The 15,088-nt window shown below is 35.5% G+C and overlaps 1 protein-coding gene across 6 annotated transcripts; it reads left to right on the top strand.

Annotated features, from left to right (window-relative positions):
- The first annotated feature begins 486 nt into the window (after positions 1-486).
- LOC132060316 (protein SEMI-ROLLED LEAF 2) lies at positions 487-14,948 on the top strand. Of its 6 annotated transcripts, XM_059453299.1 has the most exons (20): positions 487-621; positions 1,423-1,745; positions 2,437-2,511; positions 3,177-3,292; positions 3,411-3,525; positions 3,612-3,740; positions 4,576-4,623; positions 5,028-5,212; positions 5,298-5,494; positions 5,739-6,031; positions 6,523-6,672; positions 6,749-7,162; positions 9,071-9,220; positions 10,210-10,285; positions 11,860-11,987; positions 12,109-12,309; positions 12,878-13,000; positions 13,087-13,203; positions 13,538-13,765; positions 14,338-14,948. In XM_059453299.1, the coding sequence occupies exons 2-20, from the start codon at positions 1,599-1,601 to the stop codon at positions 14,500-14,502; spliced, it is 3,057 nt and encodes a 1,018-aa protein (XP_059309282.1). In that variant the 5' UTR covers positions 487-621; positions 1,423-1,598; the 3' UTR covers positions 14,503-14,948. The 6 variants fall into 6 exon arrangements, with proteins under 6 accessions (XP_059309282.1, XP_059309284.1, XP_059309281.1 ...); XM_059453301.1 differs by lacking the exon at positions 487-621 and having other exon boundaries at positions 958-1,745; positions 5,028-5,095; XM_059453298.1 differs by lacking the exon at positions 487-621 and having other exon boundaries at positions 959-1,745.
- Positions 14,949-15,088: the final 140 nt, after the last annotated feature.

The raw sequence follows: 15,088 nt of genomic DNA, 5'->3' as shown, positions 1-15,088 counted from the left end.
TCCACGGAAAAGGAGTCACCTTTAATAGTGAGCACTTTACTCCCAGACTAAGACTTCCTGACGCGAACTTGAATTAGTTGAGACCAACAAAGCTTTCCTATACATCGAGTGGAAAACAAAATACAATAAAATTTGGGGGCTCAAAAGAAATTACATCCATCAACTGTCTTTTAACTGCCACGGTCAAATATGAAAGAAACACTTTATTTTTTTATTCTTTTTTCTTAATAGAACAAGTATTCATCCTTAACTTTCTCAAAAATTTCAAATGGTGAAACTATAATATGCCAAATTGGAAGCATAATAAAATCCCCATATGTCAGTAAGTCAACATTCCATTTTCTTGTAAATCCTTATATTACCGTTAAACAAATAGTATTCTTTTTTCCTAATTAGTAATTAGTGTCCGGCCAAACCCATCATTCTTTTTTTTTTCTTTTTTAATTTTCAACAATTATTATTATTTTTTATTTTTTTATTTTTTTTATTTTGTGTATAGAGGGGGGAGAGAGAGTCAAATTTTTGAAGAAAGGTTGTTGAAAAAAAGGGGAAAGAAATGCAGGTGATCCGTTGCATTGTTGGAAAGCTTTGATCTGTACTTTGCAGGCATTCATCTGAAAGGTATATACATAAAATATACACCTAAAATATATAAATGTATATACATGTATATGCCTCATTTCCAGTTGGTATATTGCCACCACTTGTACAAATTCATATAAATGTCTATGTATTTATTAGGGTATCTGTCATATCATCAAATTCATTTGGAAAAATATGATCTTTTTGAAATTCTTATAGACTTTTTTGCTTAATTTATCTAAGTTTCTAGTTTTCTTGAAACTCCATTTGGAAAAATTTGATTTTTTTGAAATTCTTATAGACCTTTTTGCTTAATTTGCTTAAGTTTCTAGTTTTCTTGAAACCCCATTTGGAAAAATTTGATCTTTTTTGAAATTCTTATATACCCTTTTGCTTAATTTGTCTAAGTTTCTAGTTTTCTTGATATTTGGAAAAATTTGATCTTTTTCAAATTCCCATATACCTTTTTGCTTAATTTGCTTAAGTTTCTAGTTTTCTTGAAACCCCATTTGGAAAAAAATGATCTTTTTTGAAATTCTTATATACCCTTTTGCTTAATGTGCTTAAGTTTCTAGTTTTCTTGAAAAAATTTGATCTTTTTCAAATTCCCATATACCCTTTTGCTTAATTTCTTAGTTTTCTTGAAAAGTTTTGATCTTTTTCAAATTCTCATATATCCTTTTGCTTAATTTGTTTAGTTATCTAGCTTGGTTCATGATTTTGATTAGTTGAGAGAAAATTGGGGTACCCTTTTTATCAAATTGCTCATTTGTAGATTCTTGATATGTGATGGTTTAATGAGATTTTGATGCAAAGTGTTTTTGAATTCTCTATTTGTAGGCTGTAAAAACAGGAGTACCCAAAAGCTCCTGAGTGCTTTTCTTTCCCTTTCTGATTTTTTGAGGGTTTATAGGAATTCTAGAGTTATTAGAGGTTAAGGGAGGGAAAGAAAGCATTTACCTTGTGAGCTATTATTCAAATTGGGTGAGAAAATAAAAATTTGTGTTAGTAAAAAAATGAACGGAGTCTCCGGTGTGATGTCAAGGCAAGTATTGCCAGCATGTGGAAGTCTTTGTTTCTTCTGCCCGGCGATGAGGACGAGATCAAGGCAGCCCGTTAAGAGGTATAAGAAGTTGATCTCAGACATTTTTCCTCGGTCCCAGGTTAGTCAAGTATTGTATTGTGAATATAAGTAACTTCCATGTTCTGCTTGGTTCCTTTTTTATGTTTTAAGTACCCCTAATCAGTTTTTGGAGTCTAATAGTCTGTTTGACCAAGCTTCCAATATTTTCTTATTTTGAAAAATGCTTTTTGGTAGAAGTGCTTTTAGAAAAAGTACTTCTGGAGAGTAGCAGTTTGTGTTTGGTTAATCAATTTGAAAAACACTTTTGCCAATATTAGAGCAGTACGTTGTGCTTGGCCAATGTTCCAAAGTGCTTTTGGAGAAAAGCTACTTCTCTATATATTGATGATGAAGCATTTGTACTTAATAGGGATTCTTGTAGTCATCGTATTTTGCTTAGTGTTAGATTTAGATATCAGTTAGCTAGTAAGAGGCATTGGTTGTTTTCACTTTATATGAATGTTTCACCTACTAAAGGAGCGACCTGCCAATATTAATCAACTACTTGAATTTTGATGTCAATTACAATAGGCGAGCTTAATTTACCTTCGATTACATGGTTAACATTACCTTGTTCATTTCAAAATGATTTTAAGCTACACTCAGCAGTACATTAATATGAGATAATATCCAGAAAAGGTGGTATTTGTCCATTTGACAATGATAAACTTGCTGTCTTTCTATGCTACATTTACATGTATAGGAATGACATTTGTGCATTCACTTTGCAGGAAGAAGAACCAAATGATAGGAAGATAGGAAAACTTTGTGAATATGCTGCAAAAAATCCTTTTCGAATTCCCAAGGTATATTCATTTCACAGTGTTCTTGAAAATTATGAGCTCTTTGAAACAATCAATGAAAAACCTCCTGAATGTTTGTAAAACATATTTTTGTTTGCTAATCTTCAGGATCACTTTATTCACTTGGACTTTCTTTGTCTGGCATAAGAACCGTGTAATGTAAATAGATAGTGCATTAGAAGTGAGCATACATTTGGAACCCATTTGAATCTTACCTTGACTTTACAACATCAAATAGTTATCTTAAAGGCACTTCGTTAATGTATTAGATCACATTTTACTCCGTTAAATTAACATCCTAGTTAATTTCTTCCCAGCTATCCAAGCCTTGGTAGACAGAGTTACTCGGTACTTGTCTTTGGTGGGAGGTAGCAGGTACCCCGTGGAATTAGTTGAGGTGTGCGCAAGCTGGTGCATAAAATTTTTTAACTTGCCCATTATATTCTCTTTAGCCGATATGGTCTAGGACTCTAGGTATAAGGAGCTTTATGGGACACCGTATGCAAATAATTAACCAATTGACTAACTTTTGCCATTATGCTTGTTTTTGAATGTTTGCGTCTTCATTGTTCCTTATGTAGCAGAAATCTTCTTTTTTCCTTCATGCTTAAAGTCTGAATTTTCTAGAACATTTTTGTCATAAGCCTTTTCTTGGATCTGCTGAACAGATAACAAAGTCACTTGAGGAGAAGTGTTATAAGGAATTGAGAAATGAGAATTTTCGGTCAGCAAAGGTTGTTATGTGTATATACAAAAAGTTGGTTGTCTCATGCAAGGAGCACATGTAAGTTTCTATTGCTTAGCGAAGTATGAATTGGTCTTTTTCAGCTTTGTGGATGCAGTTCTAATTTTCATTTGTTATGTTATGTATTGTTATATGGTTTCGTGTATCTCTTTGTCAGGCCACTTTTTGCAAATAGTCTGCTCGGCATCTTACAAACTCTTCTAGATCAGTCGCGTGAGAATGACATGCTTATTGTCGGATGTGAATCATTATTTGATTTTGTAAATAATCAGGTTGGTTATTGTTCTTGGTTATGCATAAGTTGTGCCAGACAAATGTGAAGTATCTTATTCCTTCTTGACTTTATCGTTTTATGCAGAAAGACGGTACTTACATGTTTCATTTAGATGGTTTTATTCCAAAACTGTGTCAATTGGCACAACAATTAGGGGAAGAAGAAAGTGCTATACATCTCCGCACAGTTGGCCTGAAAGCACTTTCTGCAATGGTACAGAGTTCATGTAGATTTTTCCAACTATTTAGTCTATTACTATGTGCTTTTGATACAAACTGTCAAGATGGTTGTTTTCCATCAAATACAAATGATAGCGAAGTGTGCTTTTCTTCAGTTCTAAAAAGGGAATTAAGTCAAAATCATATGATCAACATCTGCAGAAGTAAAAAAGTTATACAAATTAGGATGAAAGTAGTTCCATTTTTGCATGATTGGATGACTAATGATGTAGACCAAGACATTTAGGAAAAATGATTTTCCGTTGTCTTGCAGTCCATAATAAGTGATCTTTACGCCTTTGGCACACCCCTAAAGAAAATACTAAACTCCTAGGAAAAAATAGGTATTTTGACTAACTCACCCATAATTAAATAGTACCTGTTAAATAGGGGTAAATTTTTTTATTACATAAAAACTTATTTAAATTGGGGTAAATTCGAAAAGAAACAATTAATACCTTCTTGATTATGTAAAAGGACACTTATTGTGGACCAATTAAAAAGGCCAAAAGGTCACTTATTATGGAACGGAAGGAGTATATATGAGTATTACATATTATACGCCAGCAATTACAACATTTCTAATTTCCATATAACACAAAAATTTCATCACTGATTGATGAGGGAGTATATATGAGGCATTGAAGAGCGCATGTGAGTTTAGTAATTTATTCTCCTCAAAGTCCTGATTTGATTTTCATTTAAATTCTACACCGGTAACTTCTATGATTAATGGTATAAAACCATAACTATCTTTTACCTGCATCCAAATGTAGATCTGGAGTTCTTTGTTAAATTGATATTCTAACAAGAACTTAATTGTGTCACAGGTTTGGTTCATGGGTGAATATTCCCATGTTTCAGCGGAGTTTGACAATGTAAGCAGATTCTTTCCACCTTATTTTCTTATTATCAGGTCTGAAAAATGCCCGATCAGTATTTTCCAATTCTCCCTCTATAGAACATTGAAATATCTTCACTCTTGTGTACATTGAGGGCAACGTGGAAAGGTCAAAAGCTTGATAGGATTTTATTTGCATGTGCCCAATTTCTGGACACCAAATAATAGTGAGTAAAACTTCTCAATGGAAAGCGTGTTAAGTTAGATTTACAAGAAGTGTCAGAATTAGTATAGCTTGTGGGATATTACCTTGAGATAGATCTATTGTATTTCTTAGTTGTGTATTTTTTCACCACTTTATTTTAGTAGCGTAAACTGTGTCCATTTTACTTCTCCAGACATCTTTATTGCCTCTACTAATGTATTTATCCTATCTATTAGATCGTTTCAGTAGTCTTGGAAAATTATCCGAGACCAAGAAAGGAAAATCAAGACTTAAACCAGAACAGGTGGGTGGAAGAAGTGCGCAAAGTTGAGGGCCACGTTACTTCTTCCCCAGGAGTCATCGCGAAGGTTCCCTCGTGGAGAATCATTGTGAATGAGAAAGGGGAACTAAATATTTCAAAGTTAATATTTCACACTAAATGTCAGGTCAACCTTTTCTTTTTCTGCATGTGGTGTCCTAAAGTGCATCTTAATTTTCCTTGACAGGGAGGATGCAGAAAACCCATCATTTTGGTCCAGGGTTTGCCTGCATAACATGGCCAAACTAGGTAAGGAGGCTACAACCACAAGGCGGGTTTTGGAATCTTTATTTCGCTACTTTGATGACGACAATTTATGGCCCACTGAAAATGGAATTGCTGTACCTATTCTAAAGGATATGCAGTACACGATGGATGCTTCAGGTTTGAAGCTACTCTTAACTTTACCTTTCTAAAGGGAGAGAAGTTAGTGGTAGAGTAGAGTTTATCTTGTTTTTATTCTTTGGCACTCTCATTTACTTTTTGCTGTTCTTTTATCAAATATTTTATTACCTGTGGTTATTCGAAAGATTCCTAATTTTACTAGTATTATATTTTCCTTGTAATGAAAATTCATAATGGCTTTTTCTCACTTTAATGTTCCTCCTTTACCTATTCAATTATGCAGGAGAGAATGCGCACCTTCTGCTGTCAACATTAGTCAAGCACCTAGATCACAAAGATGTTCTTAAACAACCTGAAATGCAGCTTGACATTGTTCAGGTGGTGACTTCGCTTGCTCAAACCACGAAGATCCATCATTCCATTGCTCTAGTCAGTGCAATAACTGATATTATGAGGCACTTACGGAAAAGTATACATTATACTCTTGATGACGCAAAGCTCGGAGCCGAATTAATAAAGTGGAACCGACTTTTCCAGGAATCAGTGGACGAGTGCCTTGTGGAGTTATCAAAAAAGGTGCAGTTAATCTTTCATTGGATATGAATATCAAATAAGTTGCATTCTATGTAAATTGGTTGGAAGCTCTTATAGCCTGTTTGTCCAAGCTTCTAAAATCAGCTTATTTTGAAAAGTTTGTTTTCCAAAAGTGATTTTCAAAAAAGTTACTTTTGGTGAGAACAATTTGTGTTTGGCTAATCAATTTGAAAAGCACTTTTGAACAGCAAGTATTATTTGAAGTGCTTCTAAGTGTATTTTCTCAAAAGTGCTTTTCAAAAAAATACTTATGGGGAGAAGCTACTTTTTTAACTTCTCAAAAACAGCTTCTGCTTGTACTCAAAAGCACTTATTCTTGTCCTATAAGCTTCGCCAAACACCTCAACTTAGGAAAAAACAAAGCACTTTTGGCCTTGGAAAAGCTTGGCCAAATAGGCTATAAGTCTCAAATCAAACTTCTTGTTATTGGCATGTGTTCGGAAGTGATGATTCTTCATTTTCCCGACTATTAGGTTGGAGATGCAGGCCCTATTCTTGATGTGATGGCAGTAACGTTAGAGAACATCTCAAGTATCAAAGTGATATCAAGAACTACTATTGCTGCTGTTTACCGTGCTTCTCAAATCATAGCTTCTATGCCAAATTTGTCATATCAAAACAAAGTAAGACTTTTCTTTGCTTTCGTAGCTTTTTCCGAGGTATATTGAGTTAAAGAATCTGACTTTTCTTTATGTTTAGGCATTCCCAGAGGCTTTATTTCATCAGTTACTCCCTGCTATGGTCCACCCTGATCTTGAAACACGAGTTGGAGCTCATCGAATTTTTTCTGTTGTCCTCGTTCCGTCTTCTGTTTCCCCTCAGAAGGTACCGGAGGAAACAGCCCACCTAAGGAAGGCAGCAGATTTTTCAAGAGCACTCTCTAGAACTGTTTCTGTATTCTCTTCTTCAGCTGCTCTTTTTGGAAAGCTGCGAGACCAGAGGTCTTCTTCAACGAGGTCTACTTCAACGGAGAATGTTACTCTTGAAATGGAACAGAAAGATAACAATAGTGGGATACTCAACAGAATAAAGTCAACATATAGCGGGGCATATAGCATGAGAGGCTCTCCTGCACCTGTTGAAGAGTCTACAAACAAACCAAGTAACGAAGTGGTAGGTTCTGTGACCATCTCCACCATCTTAGTGGTATAGTGGCAAAATTAGCCCATAAAAACATGACCCGCCCAACCCGCTCAAGTTTGGGGTGGTCATTGACCTGCCCATGTAATAGCTCAACCCATCAGAAAATTGCGCTGGTATATACCCAAATTGACCCGTGAGAAACCTTGTTAGAATATGTTCAAAAAGACATTTTATCAATTTGATATGTTACATATAGCCATAATAAAGAAAAAAAATAGTGTTATTAGGTACTTAAAATAAAAGAACAAATAAAAAATTAATACGCTTAGTAAGCATTTTTTTTTTTTTGGGGGGGGTGGGGGTGTTGGGTTACGACCCGCTTGTTAGCCCATTTTAGCCCAACCGTTTTCAGCCCAAGTAACTTTTGGGTTTATTAACTCAGCCTATTTTAACCCACCCAAATTAAGCCCAACCTGCCCTAACACCCCTACTGACATCATATTATGAGACTTCATATTTGCTACTCCTTTAATACTCAAGCTTTTGACCTTCTCTTCACAGTTCACATCCTTGGCAAGTAATGCTTTTTGCTTGAACAGCTTCATCTTTGATCAACAGCTTATTTTGCTGCATACACTCACACCTTTCTGCTGAGAATGATTGGAAGCTTGCTTACAATAATAGGAACGAACAACAACAACAATGCCTCAATCCCGAACCAAGTTGGGATCAGCTTATATAAATCCTTAATATTCGCACCTAAGGGTGTGGCCTAGTAGTCAATAAAGTGAGTTGAGAACCATGAGGTCTCAGGTTCAAATCCCAGCAGAGACAAAAACACTAGGTGATTGTTTTGCATCTGTCCTAGCCTTGGTGGACAGAGTTACCTGATACCTGTTGCTGGTGGGAGGTGGCAGGTATCCCGTGGAATTAGCTGAGGTGAGCACAAGCTAGCCGGACGCCACGGTTATCAAAAAAAAATTCTCAACATCCATTCCATTCTATTTGGATCCATTTCATTCCATACCCAAAAATTTGTTTTCTTAAATAAACTAGTGTTCTCTAAAACTAGAGATTATCTAAACCTCACATTTGTCCTACACTAACATGGAAATCTACGGACAAACTAAAAAGTCCCTTGGCAAAACATTGGACCTAATGTATCTGTCGTTTTTATGTAATCAAGAAACTATATTCAATAGGTACTATTTCATTAATGGTAAATTAGCCAAAATGGCTATTTTGTTTTCTAGAAGTAAGTATTTTCTGAAGGGGTATGCCAAAGCCCAAAAGGTCACTTATTATGGACCAGAAGGAGTATCTTTTATCTGAATCTTTTGCTTCTATCATATTATGTTCTTTTCTAAATCTGCATGAATATTGAGAAATTGTAGGTCTTTTGAGATAATCTATATTTATGTGATTTTAAGTCTAGCTCATCGCATTTTAGGTCCTTCTATCATCAAAGTGTTGCGCCATATACCGTAGTATTTGGAGGTCCATGCATGCCATGGCCAAATCATCTTAGGAAACTTTGCATTCATCTTAATCCATATATTTATGACACTGATATAGAGGTTATGTTCGAGACCCCACGTTGTGGGATTTCACTGGGTTGTTGTTGTTGTTGATATAGAGGTTATGTTGGGCATTAGAGTTCAAACATTCATTTGGATTAAATGAAGAAGGTTCTACTCTTTTCTAAATTGTGTGCCCATCTTAACATCGATATATTTTCAACACACATATACTGAATATGTTGGTATTCGACTTCAACCATTCATTATGAAATAATATTGCTGGTTTCACAACTGTTCTATAGAACTTGTGTTTCACTTTGGGAAAACTATACAATGTAGTAATACAGCGGTTTACTATTTGAGTCTGTGTTATTTGACTTCACTAAGTAGTGATAATTGTTTTCCTCATGATCTTCAGGGTCCTATTTCTCTAAGACTCAGCAGTCACCAAATCGCACTCCTGCTCTCCTCTCTATGGGCACAATCAATTTCTCCGGCAAATATGCCTGAGAATTATGAAGCCATTGCTCACACATTTAGCCTGGTCTTGCTATTTTCTAGAGGAAAGGTAATTGCTTGGTTCTTTGTGTTATATTTGTTCTAAATACTTATTTGCCGGCACGTACTTTCCTCATGATACTAAATGGAATTTTAGTGTTTCTATTGTTCTCCAAGAATTTTATCGAACAAAGGATATCCATATTTGTGTAGCTTGAAAGATCCACAAGAAAAAAATTCTTTTAGTGGTTCCTTTCATTATAGTTATTTTCTTAATTCTTGACTATATCTAGGTATTATATTCCTTTGGAGTTCCTAAGATTTTTGTTTCCCTTTTGTCTTCGCTGTGTAGTAAGGTTTTTAGTGTCTCCTATCAAGGGAATTTTTGAACCTTCTGTTGGATGAGAGATGGTTGAAATTTTTATCTAGTAGGAGAGTTTAATCGATATCTTATAATATAGTATCTGAGGAGTATTAGTTAAATGCTAATAGGCTTCCTAGAGCATTTACCGGTTTACCAGAGGAAAACAATAATGTACCATTTTTAGAATTGAGCTCCTTTTTCTAGTCCTTTGTGTTTTTGTAGTGCAAAAATGATGTCCTCTTACATGGTAAGGATTAATTATAAGCGTTGGACCCGGTGGTGCGAGGATTAATTGTAAACTCTGAATGCCAATCGCTATTTATTGCTTTTTTATTTTTTAATGTCTTTCTTGCTTCTATTATTTTGAAAATTAAAACTTTTGCATGAAAAGACCTTCCAAATCAATGGTGATCAAGGAGACAGTTTAACTGCTTGTTAGTAACAAATTAAAATAAGAACATGGAAATGAGAAACTAAAATGCCAAATAACTAAATCATTGAGAGTTTTATTTGTGGTATTATTTGTTTGGCATTTAGGCAGTTAAATGATCTAGGATATCTTGGTCGTTTATCACAGTGCATGAGGCAATTTTATATGCTATGTTAAATCCGTAAAGGAACTAATATGTGAATAAACATTTGTTGGTATGTAGCGTATATCTCTTAATTGAAGTTTGCTTCATGTACCTGTGCAGAACTCATACCGTGAAGCTCTAGTGCGAAGTTTTCAGCTTGCGTTTTCGTTGAGAAATGTTGCACTCGCTGAAGGAGGTAAAACTGCTACATCATATTTGCCCTCTGGGGTGTGAAACTGCTTAAGATTTTTCTTTCCCTTTAATTTGTTTTTCCTTTATACTGAGAAGGCCGGTTAAGTAATTGCTTCATCGGAGCGCTAGGAACAAGAGCTCAGTATCTTTTTTCAAGTTAGCATTATCCGTTTTGAACTGATTGAAGGTTCTTGGACTTTCGTTACTATGTTGACTGAGCATGTCTCGTTCTCTTAGCTGTAATCCCATCTGCTAATTTTTTCACTAAGTTCTCTCTTTCCTTTAGGTTTATAACATCTTCATAAGGATAGTAGTATAAAAAGATGAGAGAAAACGTTTAGGTCCTACCCATAAAGAGTTCATGTTCTTGTTGGTGTTCTTTGTTTAATCAAGTAAATGTATTTTCATTCATCAACTTGGCCAAACTAGCCATATACAAGGGGTATACCAAAAGGTAAAGAATTTACAAAAAGATATGATTCTATACAACAAGGAACTTTATGCGTGCACCAAAAGAGAACGGAGACTACTCCTCAACTGAGAGAAACTCGACTCTACCCCTGCAAAAGCTCTCCTATTTCTCTCTCTCCCCACAATCCACATTAAAGCAAGTGGAACCATCTGCCCTTCATCTTCTCCTCCTTCTCCCGCTCTTCCAGCTGAACATCAAATCTTTCACGGTTTTTGCATTGCCCATGGAGTGCCAAACCACCTAAGCATAACCCACCATAACCTTATGGTTAGCCCGTAGTGTAGAAGAAGATGATCCACGTCCTCACCCGCCTCCTTACACATGTAACACCAACTGATGCAGACAACTTTCCGCCTTTTAAGATTTTCCACTGTCAAAATCACCTCTCTAGCGGTGAGCCAAGTGAAAAAACACACCTTCCTTGGCATCTTTAGAATCCATATTGCATTACATGGAAAACATGCTCCTTCCTAACATGGAAAAACATGTTCCTCCCTTTGGTGTTTAATAGCAATTCTTAAATGCTTGCTGCACAAAGATTCATTTGTTTTTTACCTTTAAAGCAAAGACTTGTCAATGCTATGCAGTATACCTTAAAAGAGGCAATAATTAGAAATAACTGCATTCCTACCGTCTCCTAAAACTTTTGGCAATAATTTATGTGAGAATCCCCAAACACTATGATCCTTGTAGAGAAAATAGTTCAGCTTATCTGTTTGCCCGCGTGTTTCTATTGAAGTGTGTGTCAATCTCATCTAATAACTTAATCTAATAGAGAGAACACACTTTTATTTACTTAGTTATATTCTCAACATGCCCCACTCACACGCCCTGATTCTCTTTCATGGGCCAATTACGTGGAAATTCTTTTTTGATAACGGGTGGTGGTGAGACTCAAACCCAGGGTCTCTGCCTGCTTTGATACCATATTAAAGTGTGTGACCATCTCATCTAAAAGCTTAAGTTGTTAAAGAGACCACACTTTTATTTACTTAATCATATTCTCAACAGTTTCCTTCTCGAACATTTTTTTTTTTTTTTTTTTTTTTTTTTTTTTAACTTAGAAGATTTATGGATCACAGTTCATTTGACTTTTTTTCTTCCAGGGTCACTACCACCTTCACGTAAAAGATCTCTGTTTGTTTTGGCGACATCTATGATTATTTTCTCATCAAAGGCATATAATATACCTTCTCTCGTTCCGTGTGTCAAGGCAACACTTTCAGATAAAATGGTTAGTATCCAATTGCTCGCAAGTTTTATATGCTTTATTGACCTCCGTGGTGGCCTTTGTTCTTTCTATATTAATTTCTGTTCATGTCATAATGCATGGGAAACTGTCATTGCTTTTTCAGGTTGATCCATTTTTACATTTGGTTGAAGATAGCAAACTACAAGCTGCTGATTCAAGTTCTGGTAATGGAAAAGTTACATATGGATCCAACGAAGATGATAGTTCTGCTCAGAAATGTCTCTCACAAATAAATATCACTGAGCATCAGTCAACAGAATCCATGATTTCCTTAATCCTGAAGAGCTTATCTAATCTATCAGACGTAAATATTTCATTACTAATTTTTCAACCACATAAGGTTAGCTGGTTGGCCAAGCTTCTAAAAATTGAAAAAGTGTATTTTTCAAAAGTGCTTTTCAGAAAATTACTTTTGGTGAGAAGCGGGTTGTGTTTGGTTAATCAATTTGAAAAGCACTTTTGAGCAGCAATTAGTGTTTGATCAAGCTTTTAAAAGTGCTTCTATGTGTATTTTTCTCAAAATTGCTTTTCAAAAATAAAAAAAGAGAGTGCCTAGGGTCTATCGGAAACAACCTCTCTACCTCTTGTGGTAGGGGTAAAGTCTGCGTACACTCTACCCTCCCCAGATCCCACTTGTGGGTTTACTCTACGTATGTTGTTGTTGTTGCTTTTCAAAAAAGTACTTTTGGGGAGAAGCTACTTTTTTCAGCTTCCCAAAAACAGTTTCTGCTTCTACTGGAAAACACTTTTTCTTATCTTAAAAGCTTAGCCAAACACCTCAACTTTGCAAAAAAAGCACTTTTGGCCTTGGAGAATCTTGGGCAAACCAGCTATAAGCATTGATCCCTAATATAATTTGTTCCGATATGTAGCTTGAAGTGTCAGCTACAAGGGAGGAGTTGCTTAAGAAATTTTCACCAGATGATTCGGATTCCTTGGGGACTCAGTTTTTTACTGATGCTCAACAGAGAGCACAGCAGTCTAAAGCAGTTGATGTAAGTCTCTAGAGAGCGAAATTTATTTTGGTATTCTCTTCTATCCTCATTTTCTCTGTTTGATCACTCTTTTTACCATTGTGCAGCTGGCCTCAATATTTGACGATGATGGTCCAGACTTATTTCAAAGTGGTTCCGAACAGAATGAACAATCAGCCATGGAAATTCCCAACCTTTTGAGTGTCAATCAACTTTTAGAATCTGTAAGTCACTATATTATTTTAACCCATTATTTATATAAAAACAACTATGCCTCAGTCCCAAACAAGTTGGGGTCGGCTATATGAATGCTCACCATGCCGCTCCATTTAACCTCATCTTTAGACACGATAAAAATAATTTGTCTAACACAGTGGTAGTTACGGGTTCAACCGAACCCAGTAATTTTGGCTCAAAACACTATGTTTATGTTAAAAAATTCATTTAGTATGTACCAATAATCTATTTAGAACCCAGTAAGCGAAAAAAATTTTAGTTTTTCTATTTTGATCTTTGGTACTTGTTTTCTGAAATTAACTTTGTCTACACCAAATGAAGGTTTTGGAAACGGCACATCAAGTAGGGAGAATCTCTGTGAGCACGGAACCTGAATTTTCTTACAAAGAAATGACTCATCATTGTGAGGCACTTTTAACGGGAAAACAACAAAAGATGTACAATTTGATGAATAACCAACATAGACAAGATAATGTGCTGATCGAAATATCAGAGAATTCAAGTGAACAAGACAAAGAAAGCGCTTCTGATAACCAGGTTGAGAATCAGGTCCCTAAAGTAGTCTTTTTTTTTGTTTCGGTTTTCATTGATTTCTATAAACTAACCATTTCTTGTTTCTCCTTCTCCCCCTTCCTTAATTCATTTGCAACTTAGGTAAAACTAGGGGTGGCGAAATTAGCCCACAAAAACATGACCTGCCCATTTATTAGCTCAGCCCATTTTAGCCCATCTAGAATTTGGGCTGATATGTAGGCCAAATTGACCCATAGAAACCTTGTCTTTTTTGGTTGATACGTTATATATAGCCATAATAAAGAAAAAAATAGTTTTATTAGGTACTTAATTTTTTAAAAGAACAAACAAAGAAATTGAAGCTTGGTAGGAACTTGACGAGTTGGGTTATGACCCATTTTAGCGCAACCCATTTCAGTCCAAGTAACTTTTACGGATCAATGACCCGCCCATTTATTGACTTAGCACATTTTGAAAAACAGATAGCCAAGGTATATATTCTTTATGTAAAACAACTCACAGTAGATGTAGCACTATAAGTTTCCTGCTTTGCATGATCTAGAGAATACGATCTAAAACTTACTGCTCACTAAACTTTATGGGGGCAGGTAAAAAACCAACTCGCAGATCAGAACATAGCCAATGTTTCTCATACACCATCACGCGGAACTAGTTCTTGGCATTGTGGAGCAGAATATCAAAGTAATCCCGAGTCCTTTAGGCTACCGGCTTCAAGTCCATATGACAATTTTTTGAAAGCTGCCAGATGGTAGATAGCATTAGGAATCATTGCAAACAGAAATGTTTCGGATTACTCTCCTCCAAAACATTTGCCTTATCGGTTTGTGGAGCATTTTCTGCAACTGAGAATCGGAAGATCTTCGTGCAAACGCGCCTGCACAGAAACAAAGTCGGCGCCAGAGTTGTAGATAACACAGATTTTGTAATTCATCATACACATTAAAGTTGTTCATTCTTTTATTCTTTTTTTTTTTGTTTTTCCTTCCTGTAATGAGGTGAAATATTGTTGTATTGGAGCCAGAGAGGAGGCCTGTTGGTTAAGATGTTAGGTTTTGCTGTCTTAACCAATGCCATTTACTGTTGTATAATATCAGATGTTGCTTTTCTAGTTCTCTTTTAGTGATTTTAGATGGAGCTATGCTCTTGTTCTTTGGTATATGCTAACACTGTTATTTGTAATGGAAAAGGCATTTTCTTATTATGTTCTTATATTTCTTTATATATTTATATATATAAAAATGTTTGTGACACATGAACTGTCATAGTGTACTTATGTCCATCGCGTGGAAAAGATTTATTCACAGCCAGTGTTTGCACCAACCTAATAAATACATTACA

The sequence above is a fragment of the Lycium ferocissimum genome, chromosome 6 (assembly GCF_029784015.1).
Source record: "Lycium ferocissimum isolate CSIRO_LF1 chromosome 6, AGI_CSIRO_Lferr_CH_V1, whole genome shotgun sequence".
In the NCBI taxonomy this organism is placed as follows: Eukaryota; Viridiplantae; Streptophyta; class Magnoliopsida; order Solanales; family Solanaceae; genus Lycium; species Lycium ferocissimum.
Note: the sequence above shows the minus strand (reverse complement) of the source record. Positions and strands in the feature narration are given on the sequence as shown.

Bases quoted from the DNA above. Each gene is read 5' to 3' on its own strand.
- LOC132060316 (XM_059453299.1), top strand. From the start codon at position 1,599: ATGAACGGAGTCTCCGGTGTGATGTCAAGGCAAGTATTGCCAGCATGT. The intron at 1,746-2,436 runs GTTAGTCAAGTA...TTCACTTTGCAG, and splicing joins ACATTTTTCCTCGGTCCCAG to GAAGAAGAACCAAATGATAG. The intron at 6,032-6,522 runs GTGCAGTTAATC...CCCGACTATTAG, and splicing joins TTGTGGAGTTATCAAAAAAG to GTTGGAGATGCAGGCCCTAT.